This window comes from Cydia strobilella, chromosome Z, assembly GCF_947568885.1.
Source record: "Cydia strobilella chromosome Z, ilCydStro3.1, whole genome shotgun sequence".
NCBI lineage: Eukaryota > Metazoa > Arthropoda > Insecta > Lepidoptera > Tortricidae > Cydia > Cydia strobilella.
Window position 1 is genome coordinate 15464921 of NC_086068.1, and position 18653 is coordinate 15483573.

At 36.2% G+C, this 18653-nt stretch overlaps 1 protein-coding gene and 2 long non-coding RNA genes across 5 annotated transcripts in view; all 3 read left to right on the forward strand.

Moving 5' to 3' along the window:
• Window positions 1–18653, forward strand: part of LOC134754495 (uncharacterized) — a 400626-nt gene that overhangs the window by 269426 nt on the left and 112547 nt on the right. The gene's annotated exons all lie outside the window — the stretch shown is intronic.
• LOC134754521 (uncharacterized) overlaps window positions 1–18653 on the forward strand; it is an 82689-nt gene that overhangs the window by 57612 nt on the left and 6424 nt on the right. The gene's annotated exons all lie outside the window — the stretch shown is intronic.
• The window catches only part of LOC134754324 (proton-coupled amino acid transporter-like protein pathetic), a 46943-nt gene that overhangs the window by 26670 nt on the left and 1620 nt on the right, over window positions 1–18653 (forward strand). For both annotated transcript variants that reach the window (XM_063690588.1, XM_063690589.1), the window contains exons 2-8: window positions 4100–4156; window positions 4242–4330; window positions 4867–4944; window positions 6204–6354; window positions 10625–10746; window positions 11328–11412; window positions 12249–12715. In XM_063690588.1, the coding sequence (XP_063546658.1) occupies window positions 4148–4156; window positions 4242–4330; window positions 4867–4944; window positions 6204–6354; window positions 10625–10746; window positions 11328–11412; window positions 12249–12715 (1001 nt within the window). In that variant the 5' untranslated portion in view covers window positions 4100–4147. The remainder of the gene's footprint in view (window positions 1–4099; window positions 4157–4241; window positions 4331–4866; window positions 4945–6203; window positions 6355–10624; window positions 10747–11327; window positions 11413–12248; window positions 12716–18653) is intronic.

The following is an 18653-nucleotide window of genomic DNA, read 5'->3' on the forward strand; positions in this document are numbered from 1 at the left end:
GGAATTTAATTATAAATCAGTTTAAACAGTACTAAATCAATTAAAATAATATTTTAACTAACAGTAATGTTTTAACAGCTGACGGTCTTTCCACCGCGATACAACCAGCGAACGATTTGTTTTATTAACAATATTATCTAAACTACCATCTGAAAGTATGAAATGGGATGCGATGACTGAAAAGATTTTTTCACCTCTTATGCTCGTAAAGTTCTCGTTTGTTATATACAACGCATGAAATTTGTCTTTCACAAAGTACAAAGTTTCAAGCCCCTAACTGAAAAAATTGTTCTCGATATAAAGATATAATCCCTCATTCTTAATCAACAATTAGATTTTCAAGTCCACTATTTAAAAAAAATGTTCGCTCCCGCTGCAAACTTTATTAATACAAACTTTTCAAACACGGTGCAATCAGTTTTCGTCTATTTTAATATAATGCCCTTTTACCAAGTTTCATGTTCCTAGCTAAAACGAAAACTTGTACTACATATAAACTTACATCCCCTTTTTAACACCCTTAGGGGTAGAATTATTAAGAACGTTGAAATAACTTTTTTTGTAATATTATACAATGCCTTTCTAAGAAGTTTCAATAAGCATTTGTAATGGATTCAAACTTTCAACCTCTTTTTAACCCCTTTAAGGGGTAAATTTTTAAAATCGCTGAAATTACTTTTTTTCTATGCTAATAATATACCATGCTAGGTTGTCTGGAAGAGATCGCTTTTTAGCGATAAGACCGCCTGTTGTTACCTGGTTCTATTTTTTCTTTAAATATTTCTTTGTAGTTTTACATGTATGTAAAATGTATAATTTTGGTGCAATAAAGAATATTTACTTACTTACTTACTTACCTTTATAAAAAGATTCCAGTCCCGCACTCAATAAAATGTTTGATCTCCATACAATCTTTCAACCCCTTTTTCACCACCTTAGGGGATGAATTTTCAAAAACGCTGAAATAACTGTATTTTAATAATATGCCTTTATACGAAGTTTCAAGTCCCGCACTCATAAAAAAATGATCTCCATACAAACTTTCAACCTCTTATTCACCACCTTAGGGAATTAATTTTGGAAAACCCCTTCTTAGTGGATACTAACGTCATAAAAGCTACCTATTGTGAAAAATTCAGCTCTCTAGGTCCAACGGTTTGGGCTGGGCGTTGATTTAAGTGAGTCAGTCAGTCAGTCAGTCAGGACTTTTACGTTTATATATATATAGATAAAAAAAAAATGTATTTTATTTGTTTGTCATTGTTTTATTTTACTCACAATCGAAGTGAAAAGCAGTGTGTATAACTCAGGCACAAACGCCTATTTTTATCCTCGGCTATATAAATTGCCTCGTATAAAAATAAATCGCTTTTTTTATACTACGTCGGTGGCAAACAAGCATACGGCCCGCCTGATGTTAAGCAGTCTCCTTAGCCCATGTACGCCTGCAACTCCAGACTTTGTGCCCTTGTTGTACAATCTACTATTTTTATATATTCATGTGTCCAGCTGACGCTCCACCGAGATACTGACAATTTTTTAATTCACAATAGCATCTAAACTATCATCTGACAAAGTATCAAGCGGAAGACGATTTCAATTTTTTTTTGCGTGTTTCGGTGGCTGCCATTTCTCAACTCACCAACGGAGCGGCAGCTGACGTCCACGGGGGTTCATCATACATAGCCGTTAACCAATAACCACTATATCGGAGTTATTGTGGCCAAAAAATAAATAACTGCAGAGCGCTGATTTTGCTGTGGCGCGCTTGTAATATAATGAGGATATTCCCACGTAATGTTTGAGAAAACTTCGAACTTCGAAAGAAAAAAGAAAGTAAAATAATGCACAGTAACGAATGTGATTAAGTGCTGTTGTGTAGAATTCAGATTGTGCAGAATTGGCTACTGTGCACAAATAAAGACTGTGCACAGCAGCGAATGTGGTGAAATACTATTATTGTGTAGAATTCAGATTGTGCAGAATTGCGAACAGGAAGAATCGCTACTGTACACAAATAATGACTGTGCACATGCAGTCACTGCACAATAGCGAATGTGGTGAAATACTATTGTGTGGAATTCAGATTGTGCAGAATTGCGAATAGGAAGAAACGATATTGGCATGAAAGTCGAATAATCCAACGTACAATGATTCAGTTGCGTCTAAAATAATTATTATAATATATTTATATATAGATAACACGTGCACGTTAGATACACCAGTGCAGTGTCGGATGCAATGGTGACCGACCACATTTTCTTATCATTATTAGTAGATATTATGGCCTATCGCTATGTACCACAAGCGTGTCCCAGCGAAGACAAAAGTGATATAAATAGAACATCACGTTACTCTGTTTTCATGCCGGAAGTAAAAACTTAGTCTTACTTACGTAATACGTATTATTAAGTGCAAAGCAGCAACTCTAATCCTACTAAAATACTGCCAATATCAGGACGGTAGTGACGGTATTCAGTATTTTGTCATCATCTTCTTCCTCGCGTTGTCCCGGCATTTTGCCACGGCTCATGGGGCGTGGCGTGGCACGGAATTGGCGTGGGCACTAGTTTTTACGAAAGTGACTGCCATCTGACCTTCCAACCTCTCTGGATTTACCCTCTGGTAAACTAGGCCTTATTGGGATTAGTCCGGTTTCCTCACGATGTTCGGTATTTTGTATTTATTTAATATGTAATTATAGGTACTTTCTACTTACAAACTACCTACCTATACATGCGTAATATATCCTCCTAAATGCGAAATAATGTGTGTCTTTTGTGTGTTGCTAAAACTCTCAAAAAACGGCTGAAAGCGAATGACATAGGTACCTACTAGAGTCGGACCATCATAACTGCATGGCATTGCAATGACAAAGTGTGGTGATCATTTATGTCATATTACTAAGACGTTTTGTACTGACAGTCCCTCACTTGTTCTAAAGATGGGCCGAATATTCGGTAATTATTCTGCATATTTATAATGTTTTATTTTAATGCTTGTTTCATGCATTTTTGCCCCTTTTTGGGCATTACATTACATTTTCATTTTTTGTACAAAAATCACTTTTTTTGTATGGAAAGGTATAATAATAATTTCAAAAATTAATTCCTTGTCCCTAAATTATACGAAAATAATATATTACTTGCCCTAGTTGCTAAGAGCAGGAAGAAATATAGCATAGATTGGACCTGGGGAGCCGACCCTTTCCCCCTCCCTTTTGGGGGATATGCACGGTAAGATCTCGTTGTTACCGGGCTAAATCAGCTTTGTTTGACCTAAGGAACAATCGTGCCAAGCGGCATCGTCTGACTTATACTCAAAGCCGCTTACTTACCCTACTATAAGTATTTTTCAATAACTGTTGAAAAGGTATTGTAATGCAAACTATGACCAGACGTTACGAAATAAATAAAACATAAGTTTGGCCTTGATCTATGTATATATTAGACGCAGAGCGAGACTTTTGTGACGTTATTGTAGGGTACACAAACAACACACAAGCGCGTCACATCCGGTTGCGAGTTAAAAAAATCTGACCGATTCGTAACGTAAAAGTTCTTCGTTAAATGCTCACTTTATTCATTGTTTCCTGAATTACATTATAACATTAGATTGCTGCTCCGTACGTACAGTCGCATCAGATATACAATAGTTAGGAGCGGCCAAGGTGTTCACAAATATAACAACAAAGCCTCTATTATCAAGACGTTAAACTGCATGCTCAGATATTTGTGAGCACCGTGGCCGCTCCGATACCTGATGGCGACTGTACACCGCAGAAAGCTGACTCTCACACAATAACACACGTAACGTGGTGTAACTATGTACATACATATATTATACATGAAACTTGCGAGCACCTCTTTTAGGGTTCCATAGTTTCGCCATGTCTGATTTGTCCGTCCTCTGCTTAGCTTCACCGACCGTTACTGCTAGAAAGCTGCATTTAAGTAGGCATGGGTATTCCCTTATCGTGATTCAAAACCAGAACCACGTTACATTTCCACATGTACCTATTACTTCGACGTTTACCTGTGATGTCATCATAAAATTTTATTATATGTATTTACTTAGTGATTTTTTTCTTTGCCTGCAGATCGCGTCATCTTTATCCTAATCCAAGGTCTGCCTCCATTGCAGCAAAATGGGCACCGTAAGTAACGAATATATTTTATTAGAATACTTTTGATGTGTTAGTTGAAATTCGTTTAAGATACAAAGTTGGTTTCCTTTTCTAGAAACAAGAAACAAACGGCTTACAACCGCAACAAGAACTGGAAAACTTAATGCCGGAAGATGAAAAAAACAATGAGAAAATAGTCAGCAAGTAAGTGTTACAATTTTTGTTTATGTTTTACTTATGTTCTCATTTAATGTTTTACTTTATGACGACCGGTCTGGCCTAGTGGGTAGTGACCCTGCCTGTGAAGCCGATGGTCCTGGGTTCGAATCCCGTAAGGGCATTTATTTGTGTGATGAGCACAGATATTTGTTCCTGAGTCTTGGGTGTTTTCTATGTATTTATGTATTTGTATATTATATATATCGTTGTCTAAGTACCCACAACACAAGCCTTCTTGAGCTTACTGTGGGACTTAGTCAATCTGTGTAAGAATTTATTATTTTATTATACTTACCCGAATTTAAACTATCGTGAGACATATTAACTTAACTAACTTAGCGGCGCCGCACTATGTGACGCCCACCCGTCGTGACCGCTACTCACTCAGGCACTGTTAGTGCTTGAAAATAGAGACCTAGGCTCTCCGAAACATGTCGCGCGAGTGACTAAAACTACGTGAGTGAAACCGCTAAGTTAGTTAAGTTATACTTACTTACCTCCATATTTGTTTATTATTGCAGATACAATATGACAAAAGATGTCGAGTCCGCAGGAGATTTTGATCCATTTGTGGAGAGAAAAGTCGACAATCCTACATCGTACGTACATATACACAGTAATATACAGAACCTCTAAATATTGCTCTCTACCTTTAAAATTTAAACTAAAAAATACTTAGTAGAGTTAGCATTAAAAGTAGCGGATCATACTATGTATCAAAAGTATATCCATTCTCTAATAGTTTAGGTACCAAAAAGATAGGGGGAAGCGGGGCAGATAGGCACAAGGGGCAGTTTTGAACACCCACGCTAATTCCTTAACTAAAAACTTATGTTCACCTTCTGCAACACTGAAACGTGGCTTTGTACGTGTGAGTGAGGTACCAGCTTCGGCACATCTCGCCTGCAAGCCGTTGCCCCTAGGTGCGTCAAAACGCATTTCCGCGGTCGCATAGTAAATAAATAACGATTTATTTATCGAGTTTTGGAACGAAATTATAGACTTTACCGGATGAACATCATAATGAGAGCTAAGTACGTTTATTCAGTTATAAAGTTAGCTTATTATTTTAAAGTAATACTTAACATTATATTTTTAATAAATTATTTTTAATTTATTTGATACTTTGGTACAATAAAGATTGGGGCAGATTCGAACATATCAAAGTGCCCCTTTAGTGTATCGAAGTGCCCCTGCCAGTTTTTTTGTTAAAAAAATTTAAAAAAATGTTTAGTGGAGAGTACATGATCAGTAAATGTTCTTTGAGTTCATTTGGGGGCCTAAAATCAATTTAAAAAAAAGGTGTACCAAGCTGTCCCGCTACCCCCTATATGTATCTATATATAGAGCAATTAGATTGTAACAGATAGTTTTGAACGTAAACTGAAGAGATATATAATATATCTCTCGCCCCGGGTTCCATACGGTAGTCAAAAAGGCAACTTTAGGAGAGCAAAAACAAAGTTGGCACTTTTGTTTGCAATTATTTCATGAACTATGTGGGCTAGACAGACCATCCGTCTGTCACCAGGCTGTATCTCATGAACCGTGATAGCTAGACTTGCAGTTGAAATTTTCACGGATGATGTATTTCTATTGCCGCAATAAAAAGAAATAGGTACTAAAAACAGAATACAATAAATCCGACTCGCACTTGGCCGGTTTTTTTTTTCAATATCTTGCCATAAAAATACGACATTCGAATAAAATTCACACCTGAACGAAGATTTCCCAGTTATAGGCCACCAAACGAAGCAAACAATGTAATGAAATAAAAATCTCATTGTTGTTAATAATTGTTTAAGTTGAATTGTTTTGTATAAACTAAATGTATATAAATGTTTGTCACCACATGCAGGAACAATGATACTCTGACGCATCTGCTGAAGGCTTCCTTGGGTACGGGCATCCTGGCCATGCCGTTCGCGTTCAAATCTGCAGGCCTAGTGCTCGGGATCTTCTTCACGATACTCGTGGCCGTGGTCTGCACGCACTGCGCCTATGTTCTGGTAAACACTTGAATTAAGTTAAATTCCCACACCCCTTTCACAATTCTCAGAGCTATAGCGCACTAACAGTACGAGTACAACCCCGAAGATTGGCTCGCGTAAATATTAAAATACACTCAAAATCAACGCAAAAGGGTCACTGTATAGGTATAGATATTTCTATAAATATTCGCCCGTTTTCATTACTCTTTCGGTCGGATCAACAACTAAGTAATTAAGTCCGACTCACGCTTCACTGCACATTTCTAATAGGTTTTCCTGCCGTCTATATGTAAGGAACTATTATGTGTACTTTTTTTTCAAAATTTTAGAAAGTAGTTTCGGAGAATACTAATTTTTGGCTATTTTCTTAAATAACGTTGTAGGTATTTATTTTGAAATTACAAAATAATATATTTGAGATTCTCAAAATGAGCTCTTTCATATGATATAGTTCGAAAAACTTTATTTTTTAATTTTCTCATTTACCCCTCAAAAATGGCCCCCATATTTAAAATTCATTTGTATTCGTTACATGTCTGTCTTTGGGTCACAAACTTACATTATGTGTACCAAATTTTAACTTCATTGGTCCAGTAGTTTTGGAGAAACTGGGCTGTGACAGACGGACAGACAGACAGACGCACGAGTGATCCTATAAGGGTTCCGTTTTCTTTTTTAGGTACGGAACCCTAAAAAAATAATGCGTCGTATAAGGAAATTGAAAGCCTGGCACAAGAAAGAAATGATTGGCGATTACTCCACCGACAAGAGCAAAGCTCTTATGTTATGATGATGATGATGATGATGAGTAGGTACGGAGCTATGCTGTGTAAGCTAAAGCGAAAGATTTTGTTCTTGTTACGACAAAACTAATTAATTATTGTTGTGACCATGGTAGAGTCAAACCAAGCTAACTCTGCATGGAATTTACAATAACAAAGTGTCATCATTAATGCCAATTTTTTATGAAAATGTGACACTTAAGTATAATGACACCCCGCACTTGGTTCTGTTCCTGTCGAGGCAAAGTTGGTTTAGACGGACTCGTAGGTAATTGGCCTACCGCAAATGATCATTAGATAATCAGTTTTTAGAAAGAGGTACAGTGAGCTGCGAAATTGCATAGAAATTAAGAATGAATTCATTGATAAAGTCGCCATGCACTTTTACGGCTGATGGTACATTAAAATTCCTTTTTTCCATAGAAATATCTTGTTTCCTATCTTGTTATCAATGCCTTAAATTTGAAACAGGGTAATTACTATTTAAAGTATTTGTTAAAAGGGAGAATTCAGGCACTAAATTGTCCTGGAATTCCAGGAAATCTGAATAATTTGAATTAGCAGTAAACATAAAAGGCCATAATGATGGGCATGTAAGTTATAAATTATAAATTCCTTTGTTCTCCTTGCACCATTTTTAGGGTTCCGTACCCAAAGGGTAAAAACGGGACCCTATTACTAAGACTCCGCTGTCTGTTTGTCTGTCTGTCTGTCCGTCTGTCACCAGGCTGTATCTTATCAACCGTGATAGCTAGACAGTTGAAATTTTCACAGATGATGTATTTTCTGTTGCCGCTAATAACAACAAATACTAAAAACAGAATAAAATAAATATTGAAGTGGGGCTCCCATACAGCAAACGTGATTTTTTTGCCGTTTTTTGTGTAATGGTACGGAATTTTTCGTGCGCGAGTCCGACTCGCACTTGGCCGGTTTTTACATCTGTTTGACCCGATGGTTGACTGGTAGAGAATGCCATTAGGCATTAAGTCCGCTATTTGTACATTATTTTTATGTTTTGTGCAATAAAGCTTAAACAAATAAATAATTCTACTTCATGAATGTTCGTTCAAATCAAGAGCCTTGCATAGGCATATTTGGATTATTTGGTGTGTATAGGTATGTACTTACGTTTATGTGCATATAAATTATCAATATACTAGCGACCCGCCCCAGTTTCGCACGGGTAAACCTTAACAAATTATACACCTAAACCTTCCTCAATAATCACTCTATTGATAGGTGAAAACCGCATGAAAATCCGTTCAGTCGTTTTTGGGTTTATCGCGAACATACAAACGGACAGACGCGTCGGGGACTGCTTTATAAGATGTATGTATAGAATATGAAGTATAAGTGTATATATAATAAGTGCTGCCAGGCGACATTTTAAAAGATAACCGATCTATAAGCTCCGTAAAATACTTTGATGTTTATTAGTGCTATGCGTGTTTCAATCGTGTAACACCAAAGAGTAAAGTAAGTATGGTGTAACACTATGAGAAAATAGAAAGATTGCCGAGTACTATAGTCTGACAAGAAATTGTGGAAAATTACTACACTTCCTACGTAACTGTTACATTTTTGACGTAGAATGCTTAAACATGGCACAACAATTTAGTATCGATTTTTTTTAGTTCCATTTTATTTTATGTTGCACTATATGTACACCTGTACCATATGTCACAGTATACCTCATCTTGCCATAAATATTGCCATTAAGTTAATTGTCCTCATAGCACAGACTGTCATTTAAAAGTTATTGAACTAAATTTTACATATTTAATAGAAGGACTAATGATTTAATCATTACATACATACATATAATCACGCCTATTTCCCGGAGGGGTAGGCAGAGACCACGGATTTCCACTTGCTACGATCCTGACATACCTCTTTCGCTTCCTTCACTTTCATAACATTCCTCATACACGCTCGCCGGTTTAGGGTGCTCTTGACCTGGCCTTTCTTCAGGATTTCCCCGATCTGATCAGAGAAAGTCCGCCGAGGTCTGCCCCTTCCAACTCCCGTTTCTACCTCTCCCATATACACTCTTTTTGTTAGCCTTCTTTCACTCATTAATTAATCATTAGTAGGTATGAAACTAATGAACTCCAGAATTAAGAAGAGTATAGTGTTGAAATTTCTTTTGTTTTGTTTTTTTAATACCACGTAGGTGGCAAACAAGCATACGGTTTAGGTTCTAGGGTGTGAGGATGAACACCGTGCCGACGGCGAGCGGTGCGGTGATAGAAAGCGGCCGTTGGCATCATGTCTAGTAATTCTTCAGAAAACAAAAAAAAGAAACATGGTTGGATTCTGACATAATGATTGAGCTACAATAGCTAGTACATGCAGCTACATTTAATACATACCTACACGGTGTTACTTGAGCCACTGAAAACCTGAGACACCCCAACAGATTTTTTTTATTTTGGACTCATCTTGAATATTTATTCTTTAATCCGATAAATATTTAAAAAATATATTCGTTGTTTAGTTTTCTTAACAATTCTATTCGACTGGTTGTTCTACACAAGATGCTTCGCCGTTAGTGACGTCAAACAATTGCTAGCTACCATCGTACGAATAAACACTGTTAACTGATCATTTGCATATCTTACTGCAACGAGATAAGGTTTACCAATGGCCAAGTGGGTGTTGCTCATTGACAAATGACGTGTCAAATGCTAGTTATTGATATTGTTGCATTACAAACTTGTAGACTGGGCATGTAAAAATAATAAAAATAAAATAAAAAAATACCCCCATTAAAATATAGCGCAATCGATTCTCCTATCGATTCTGAACAAACTGTTTTTAGGTTTTTAGTGGGTCATGAAACACCGTGTATAACTTTGTGACTTGCGGTAACTATTAATCCAATGAAAAACATGTCCGCATCCGCCACTGTCAGTAGGTTTACTCTTTCTAACTCTCGAATATTTGAGTAGATAATAGGGTAGTTGACAATTTTTTTAATGGTATCTGTCGATCAGGTTTGTTATGGGACCCATTGTCTTAAAGCAATACAAGTCACAAATGATGGTCATTCTGGCATCGCCACTTTACTGGGCAAACGCTCCAACACAAATGGCAACACATCGTGACGTCCCTGTGTCACTGCTTAGAAGCCGCTTTGCTTGTATGGAAAACAAGGAAATTGCGATTTTGTCGATGAAATGTTGCGTTTGTGTATATTGTTGCTATACAATATTTTTAAAATAAAATGTAAGGAATCGAATGGTACCGTTATATGGTCTTGTATCTTTTTATTATTCCTATATATTTTTTAAGTTTCCAATTTATTGTGATAAATTGCTCATTTTGTATCTATTTAACTAGATTTGGTTATAAAATTCAACATGTGTCAACTACCCTATTATGGTTTTTAGTACGGTTACCTAATTAGCTTACAGCAAAGCGAAAACTGATTGATGTTAGTGTAGATTAGGTACCCTACTGAAGTATGTTGCATTAAGCAGTAACGAACGTGTACCTTGCAGATTAAATGCGCCCACGTGCTGTATAAGAAAACTAGAAGAACGGCGATGAGTTTTCCAGAAGTGGGGCAGGCTGCGCTAGAAAACGGCCCAGAATGTCTCAAGCGGTGGGGAAACGCCTTCAGGTACCCTGTAGTCCCTGTACAAATATAATAAAATATATTTTCTTCTCTCCTATTCGGAAAGTTCACCTTTCATAGGTTGATAACCGGGTGGAAAATTGTATTTCCCACCCTAGGGTAGTTTTATATGCCATATTATTCAGTTAAAAGCTCTCACATTAGCTTCCGAATTTTCAATTATCTCGGGTAATATGGTTCACTTGCCACCTTGGTTAACAATCTACTAAGTACTATATATTAAATTATTATATAGTCCTTTATTCATTTAACATCTTGGGTTATAAATGTTATAATATAAAATTATTATTGAGTAATATTGTATTTTATATATTTAAATTTTTGTTGGCTATGTGTGGAGTGCGTGGTGATAACTATTACAACACGACCGCAGTGCGAGCGAAATATGTTAATGAAGGTGCGCCCATGGTGCGCCCAAACTTTCAATAGATACTTACTGCTATATATCAACTATCAATGAAGTAATGATCGCGAAAACAGAACCACAATACGAGTATTGTTTATTGCGAAATTGTTTGTTTATAGATTATTTACATTTACCATAATTCTTTTTTTCCTTTTTTCAGACTTTTTATCCTTGTAAGTCTGTTTCTGACTTACTTTGGTACTTGTTCGGTGTACACGGTTATAGTGGCCAAAAACATTTTACAGGTATTTACATTAAAACATTTTGTAGATAGAATATTTAAAATAAATGTCCTAAATATAATATAATATAACCAGAAGTGTTAAACTCCATGAAATAATATTTCTCGAAAACGCCTAAGGTTGGTATTCCACCTGGCAATTTTTTTGGTCCAATGTGCATTGCGTCTCACTAAGCAAAATGTGAGACGCTAATACACATTGGACCAAAAAATTGACTAGGTGGAATACCAACATTAGGCGTTTTCGAGAAACTAAGTAGCTAAGTTAAACTAAGTACAGACATAGATATACCTTATCCTATTGTAAGTACAAAGTTTCAGAGCAATCTAGCTAGTCGTTTTAAAATGAGAGCGGAACTACGCTTGTATGGAGAACCGAGCTTGCCGGGGACCACAGATTTAATATATACGCTAGATGACGCAAATATCACGATTTGTATTGAAACCTAGCGTGCCGACTTTTTCATACAAAATTTACGCATAATATAATTTTAAAATTACTTTTCTGTGATATGAAATATGTTCTTGACTTTGGCTGCTCGCAATTTTTGGGCTGTTACAGTTAATTATCATGCAACGGAGCATTTTTTAAGTTTTCACGTAAGTCCGGCTGCAACAACCGGCGGCGTGGACTGTAAAGAGCGACGGTCAACCTCGACGCTTGGTCGGGGTTCGGACACGCGAAGTAAATGCATTTGCGTCTTCTATGGTATATTTATTTCTGTGCCGGGGACCCTTAAGGACGTGTTTGAGTGAGAGCGAGAAAGAGACCAAGGTTCCGGTCCGGTACGCCCGTCTGTTACAGCTGTTAGTTTAAACCTCATTTTTTTTTATTCTCAGGTCGTGGCTCATTACATGAATGTTCAAGAAAAAGATGTGGAAATAAGAATATTCATTATAGCGCTTCTTCTCCCTCTCATCTTCATGGCTTGGGTCCGAAACCTGAAGTACTTAGCACCAGTGTCCATGATTGCTAACGTTTTTATGGGCGTTGGACTTGGCATAACTTTTTACTACTTGGTCGGCACGGGCAGCCTGGATTTCGAAAAAGTTCAATTAGTACAATCACCATCGAATTGGCCTCAATTCTTTTCGCTCACGATCTTCGCCATGGAAGCTATCGGCGTAGTGATGCCTCTAGAGAACGCCATGAACACGCCGCGTTCTATGCTGGGATTCTGTGGAGTACTCAATAAGGGAATGTCCGGAGTTACTCTCATTTACATGCTTCTTGGTTTCCTTGGATACCTGCGATACATTGACGAGGTTGAAGATTCCATTACATTAAATCTGGATATAAATGAAATGTAAGTAATCCACATAATATCTTTAAAATTAAATTAAATTAATAGTACATTATGATACAAGTGTGCTAAGTTGGTCATTACACACGAGGCAAAATTGTGCGCGCGAGCTCTAAGCGAGCGCGCAATAAAAAAGCCGATGTGTGTAATGACCAATGCACACGCGTATCATACGACGTTTTTCAACACACTTGCAAGGAAAAAACAACTTATAAATTAGTTTTTTTTTGTCAAAACAGTAAAAGTACAATTTTAAAAATGGTGGCTTAGTTTTAACATCGAATAATTGCACCAAAGCGTGCTGGGCTTGTAGGCAATTATTCGCCAGTTCATTGAAGACACGTTTGCCAGGAAAGACGTTTGGGTGTTTTTGCTAATTTTCCATTGTATGAAAGTTTCATATGCCGCCAATTATTTTTCACCCGATTTTGATGGTAAATCTGTCGTTCTCGGCTCTTGCCTCTATTAGTATTACTGTCAGCGTCAATTTTATGTGTTCTTAATTTTCAATGCTTGAAAATGACATTTTCGTCAATATATAAACTAAAAACATGCAAAAGTATTCCAATTTTATGACAAATACGGAAAATGGCTGGCGCGTTATTTTTTTTAACGCACGATTCCAATGCGCGCGCAAGGCAAAGGCGCGAACGAAATCAACAAACAGCCAATAAAAAAAATGTTAAAAAGCTAATATTATCGTATTTATAACCGACGGATGGAGATCAAATCGATAAAATGTTATGTTTATTCATTAATGTAATTTAATCTATAAATTATGTTTGGTGAGATAAAACCTCTTTGAACTAACATTTGAAACCTAATAGTTGGTTAAAAAAAAGTATTACTCGACCAAATTAAGAAAGCTCCATTTCCATGCATATTATTAGCAATCAGTTACCTTCTTAACTCAAGTCGGATAATATAATGAAAAAGCACGAGTGTTATAATATACTAAAAAAGCACGCGTGTTTAATATCTACGATTATGAGCCAAAAATCGGTGGAATAAAAACGTCGTTTTGAGCGTGTTGAAATATGATTTCTTCAGTAGTACAAGTTATTTTACAGGAATCAAGTTGGTGCCTCTTTTTAAGTACAAAAATACCTGTGTCAAGAGACACCGCTCCTCCATAGAGATTAACAACATCTTTAATAATGGTGTGTTTAACATAATTTTAATTACTAAAGTACTAGAAGGGAGAGCATTTATTATTCACTAGAACTAGACGCCATAACAACAATATTATTATGCTCAATCACGTTTGTATACAATACTTTTTCTACGAGACAAAAAATAATACTTTCAACTAGTCGAATCATATAGGTAAATGTTATACATATTTTGTGTTATATATGAGACCTACGGCCACTGAAGAAAGAGTTAATTGTCTTGTCACTCGTGTCAATGTCATTCAATAAAATAACGTAAACATTTACATATGTTATTATTAATATAAATTATGAATACATAAAAGTAAACAAACCAAAAGTATACAGCTAAGATACGCGAGCTGCCGCGGCCCGCGATACCTTCATACTCGTACGCGCCCCGGCCGCCGGGCCCGGCGCCCCCGGCGGGTTGGTCAACGACACCTTCTCGTAACTCATGAGGTCCTGGTACCTGCTCCGCGCTAAATTCAATTTTAAAACAGTTTTTTTTTTCTATTTTGGTCACCGTAGCTTATGGAACTAACAAGCAACGCTAAGCGGTTTTCGTAGGGTATGGATGTTGCTATATGAAGGGTGTCACATGCGCGTTTCTGACCTATGAAGCAATTGTTTCTACTACAACATAAAATAAAATGTTTTTGTTGGCCAACCAATCACAAAGCAGATGCGACGCAGCAGCGTGTTTAATTAGGCTAATTTGCATTGAATCGAGAAATATTTTATCGAAATGTATGAAGTTCTATTTTCAAAATTTTTATAATTGACTAAACCGTATCGATAAAATTCTTATGCTTGAGTCGGAAGTGCCATAGACTATAGAACGTTGAAAAAAGTAAGGTTGTAGTGTTGCATATGAAGTTGTAATACACAGATTATACTCGACGAGTAGAAAAAATATAATTCAGTTAATAGTAGTTTATGTGACTGCTACATAAAGAAAGGCATTAAAAACTCGAGGGTTTATGAAACGAACGTAGTGAGTTTCATAATAGAATCACACGAGTGTTTTAATGCCTAATTATGTACAGTTACATACACTGCTTTATCTACACACATATTATAAACTTTCTATGATATATTCACTAACCTCATATTACAGCTGACATTGGGGCATAGTTGCTCCTTGGCGGAATTCGCGGATATGACGTGGCGTCTACGAAATATCTTTATCGCACATTTTACACGAAACTTTTGCTAGAGTAATTTTAAAAACAACAAAACAAATTATTTTTTACTTACAAACTAATTAAAAGATAAACTGCACGTCAAATAAAACCTTTTTCACGCATGTCACGAATACGTAGTTTTTTAGGGTTGTACCCAAAGGGTAAAAACGGGACCCTATTACTAAGACTCCGCTGTCCGTCTGTCCGTCCGTCTGTCTGTCTGTCACCAGGCTGTATCTCATGAACCGTGATAGATAGACGAAATTTTCACAGATGATGTATTTCTGTTGCCGCTATAACAACAAATATTAAAAACAGAATAATATAAATATTTAAATGGGGCTCCCATACAACAAACGTGATTTTTTTGCTGTTTTTAACCGACTTCAAGATTTCAAAAGGAGGAGGTTATCAATTCGGTTCTGTTTTTTTTTTTTTTTTAATTGTTACTCCATAACTCTGTCATTTCTAGACCGATTTTGAAAATTCTTTTTTTGATTGTATATACTTACAATCAAAAAAAGAATTTTCAACAGATTGGTCCCGTTTTTGTCAAAACGCAGTTCTGATGATGGGATCCATGAGGAATCGAGGGAACTCCTCAAATGTTAAAGGCATACATATAGTGATTTTAGTATTTTCATCAACAAATCAAGCACTTACATTTAAAAAAGTGACATTTGATGATGAAGTGCAACTGCTGATGATGATCAGAACGGAACTCTTTAATGACGCATAGTTCACGTTTGGCGATTTGTCCTCTTCGTTATGTTTGTTAAGCAAGTTATGTTTTCAAGAAACATTTTTGTCAAGCTCGAGTTCTGATGACGGGATCCATGAGGAATCGAGGGAACTCCTCAAATGTGAAAGGCATACGTATAGTGATTTTTGTATTTTTATCAACAAATCCAGCATTTCCATTTTAAAAAGTGACATTTGATGAAGTGGAACTGCAGATGATGATCAGAATGGAACTCTTTAATGACGCATAGTTTACGTTTGGCGATTTCTCCTCTTCTTTATGTTTGTTAAGCAACTTAAGTTTTTAAGACATATTTTTGTCAAGCTCGAGTTCTGATGATGAGACCCATGAGGAACCGATGGAACTCCTCAAATGTGAAAGGCATACATATTGTGATTTTTGTATTTTCATCAACAAATCCAGCATTTACATTTAAAAAAAATGACATTTGATGAAGTGGAACTGCTGATGATGATCAGAATGGAACTCTTCAATGACACATAGTTCACGTTTGGCGATTTGTTCTCTTCCTTATGGACCCTGACCCAAACTTGGACCCGGACTCGGACCCGGACCCGGGTCTGGACATGGACCCCAACTCGGATCCAGACCCGGACCGAACTCTGACCCAAACTTGGACCCGGACAGCCGGACACGGACCCGGACTCGGATCCGGACCCAGACCCGGACCCGGAAATGCTACTAGAAAAGTGGGTTAGGTTAGGTTAGAACTGCGACCCTTACAAAAACGAAATGCTACTAGAAAAGTGGGTGGTTAAACGTCCTTTTCTACATTATTAGGCAATATTATAATAATTAGGCAAAATTAGGCAAAATATGGATTAGGATAATTAGGCAAAAGATGCTGTCTTTTTCGTTTTATTGTCTGGAATCTAAGAGTAAACCTTCAACAATAAGTAAACTTTCAGCGGCATCCCCCATTGAAGTCGGTTTTTTTTTATTATTTTTCCGTAATCTTTAATTCAGAGACAAACTAGAGTGGGGGTCGATTGCCATATCGTTCGATACCAACTAACAAGCGAGATTTGTCAAAATTGTATGCAATTGGCATTTCATTTCGAATAAAACGTCATCTCGACTGATATTAGAATAGAGGTCAAATCAAATTTCTTTGTTTTTCAGAGATGTTCGAATTTTGAATAAAATAATATTATCGAAATCGATGTTATTATTTAGCAATAATAACATTTTCACAGATAAAAAATTTGCTGTAACAAAACAGTTTAGTCTTAATGTTGGCCATTAGTATTTACGAATTTTGAAGGCATTTATGAGAGAGTTTATGATATGTGTGTAGATAAAGACAGTAAATTATATTAAATGGTATAACATACAAGATCCAAGTTTGTGTGTGTGTGTGTGTGTGTGTGTGTGTGTGTGTATGACTGTGTGTACATTATTATTAACAATCACTTAAGTAGTAAAATTACATACGGCATACGAGGTAACGCTTACGGCTGGCTAAAATCGTACCTCAGCGACAGAAAACAATACGTGCAGTTACCGGACTTTGACGAGCAAAGTAACCAACTAACTTTAGTGCAATCAAACATGAAAGTAACGAACTGCTCTATCCCTCAGGGCAGCGTGATCGGATGTTTACTTTTTATTATTTATATCAATAATCTGCCAAAATCGACAAACAATTTAAATATATTGTATGCTGACGATGTGTCCTTCCTTTTTGATTGCCAGCATTCAAGCGACGCAAATAAAGTTATAGAATCGTATCACAACACGACTTCATGGCTCTCAAATCATAATCTGGAAATTAATAACCTTAAAACAAAAATTATACAATTTCATCCTTACCAAAAGGAACCCCTAGACCTATCTACAGTAACTAATACTTTAAATATAGAGGAAGTAAAGCATTTCAAGCTTCTGGGTATCACTGTCGATACTTCGTTAAACTGGCAAGAGCATATTTCAATGATAAAATCAAAACTATCCCAATTCATTTTTGCCTTAAATTTACTGAAATCGAATACACACGCTGAATGCGCCAAATCTGCATATTATGCTTATGCCTACTCTTGGCTGAAATATGGCATTATTTTATGGGGACACAGCTCAGAAGCTCACAGTCTTTTCGTAAGCCAAAAGAAGTGCCTTCCAATAATTGTAAACGTGCGCAAACGAGCTGGATGCAAAGAACTCTTTATTAAAGAAAATATGCTCACCCTCCCCTGTCTCTACATATTAGAAACTGCCATTGTTGTTAGAAAACATATTACCTTGTACGAACATGTTAAAAGTGCCCGAAGACAGGATAAATTATTGTTGCCAGCAAAACCAAATCTACAAATGTTTAGAAATAGCCCTCACTATAGATCTGTGATAATTTATAACCAATTACCAAAAAGTGTAACTAATGAACAAAAAACGCAATCATTTATTAACAAACTGAAATCAATTTTAATACGAAAGGCATATTATACAGTCGAGGATTTTTTATCAGAAATGCAATAGATATAATGCAATAAATGCAATATCAGTCCAAAGAATTAATTATTTTTATTTTTATTTCATGTTATTATTTATTATTGTTGGGCTTATATGATGAATTAAATATATAATTATAAATGAGTAATAATGCAATATGAATGACATTTAACCAAAGTTTTGTTTATTATCATAATTTATTTAGCAATTTCCTAGTTCAATAATGTATTATTTGTAAATAGTTCAGTACCTAGTATTAAGATTGTTGCAGTGCCCTAACGGGGTATCATGTACCTACTTCAAAATTATTATTATTATTATTTATTCTATATTAAAATCTTACATTACATCAGACAGAAAAGTGCCGTGAAACTCTATCGGGTTTGTATCGACAC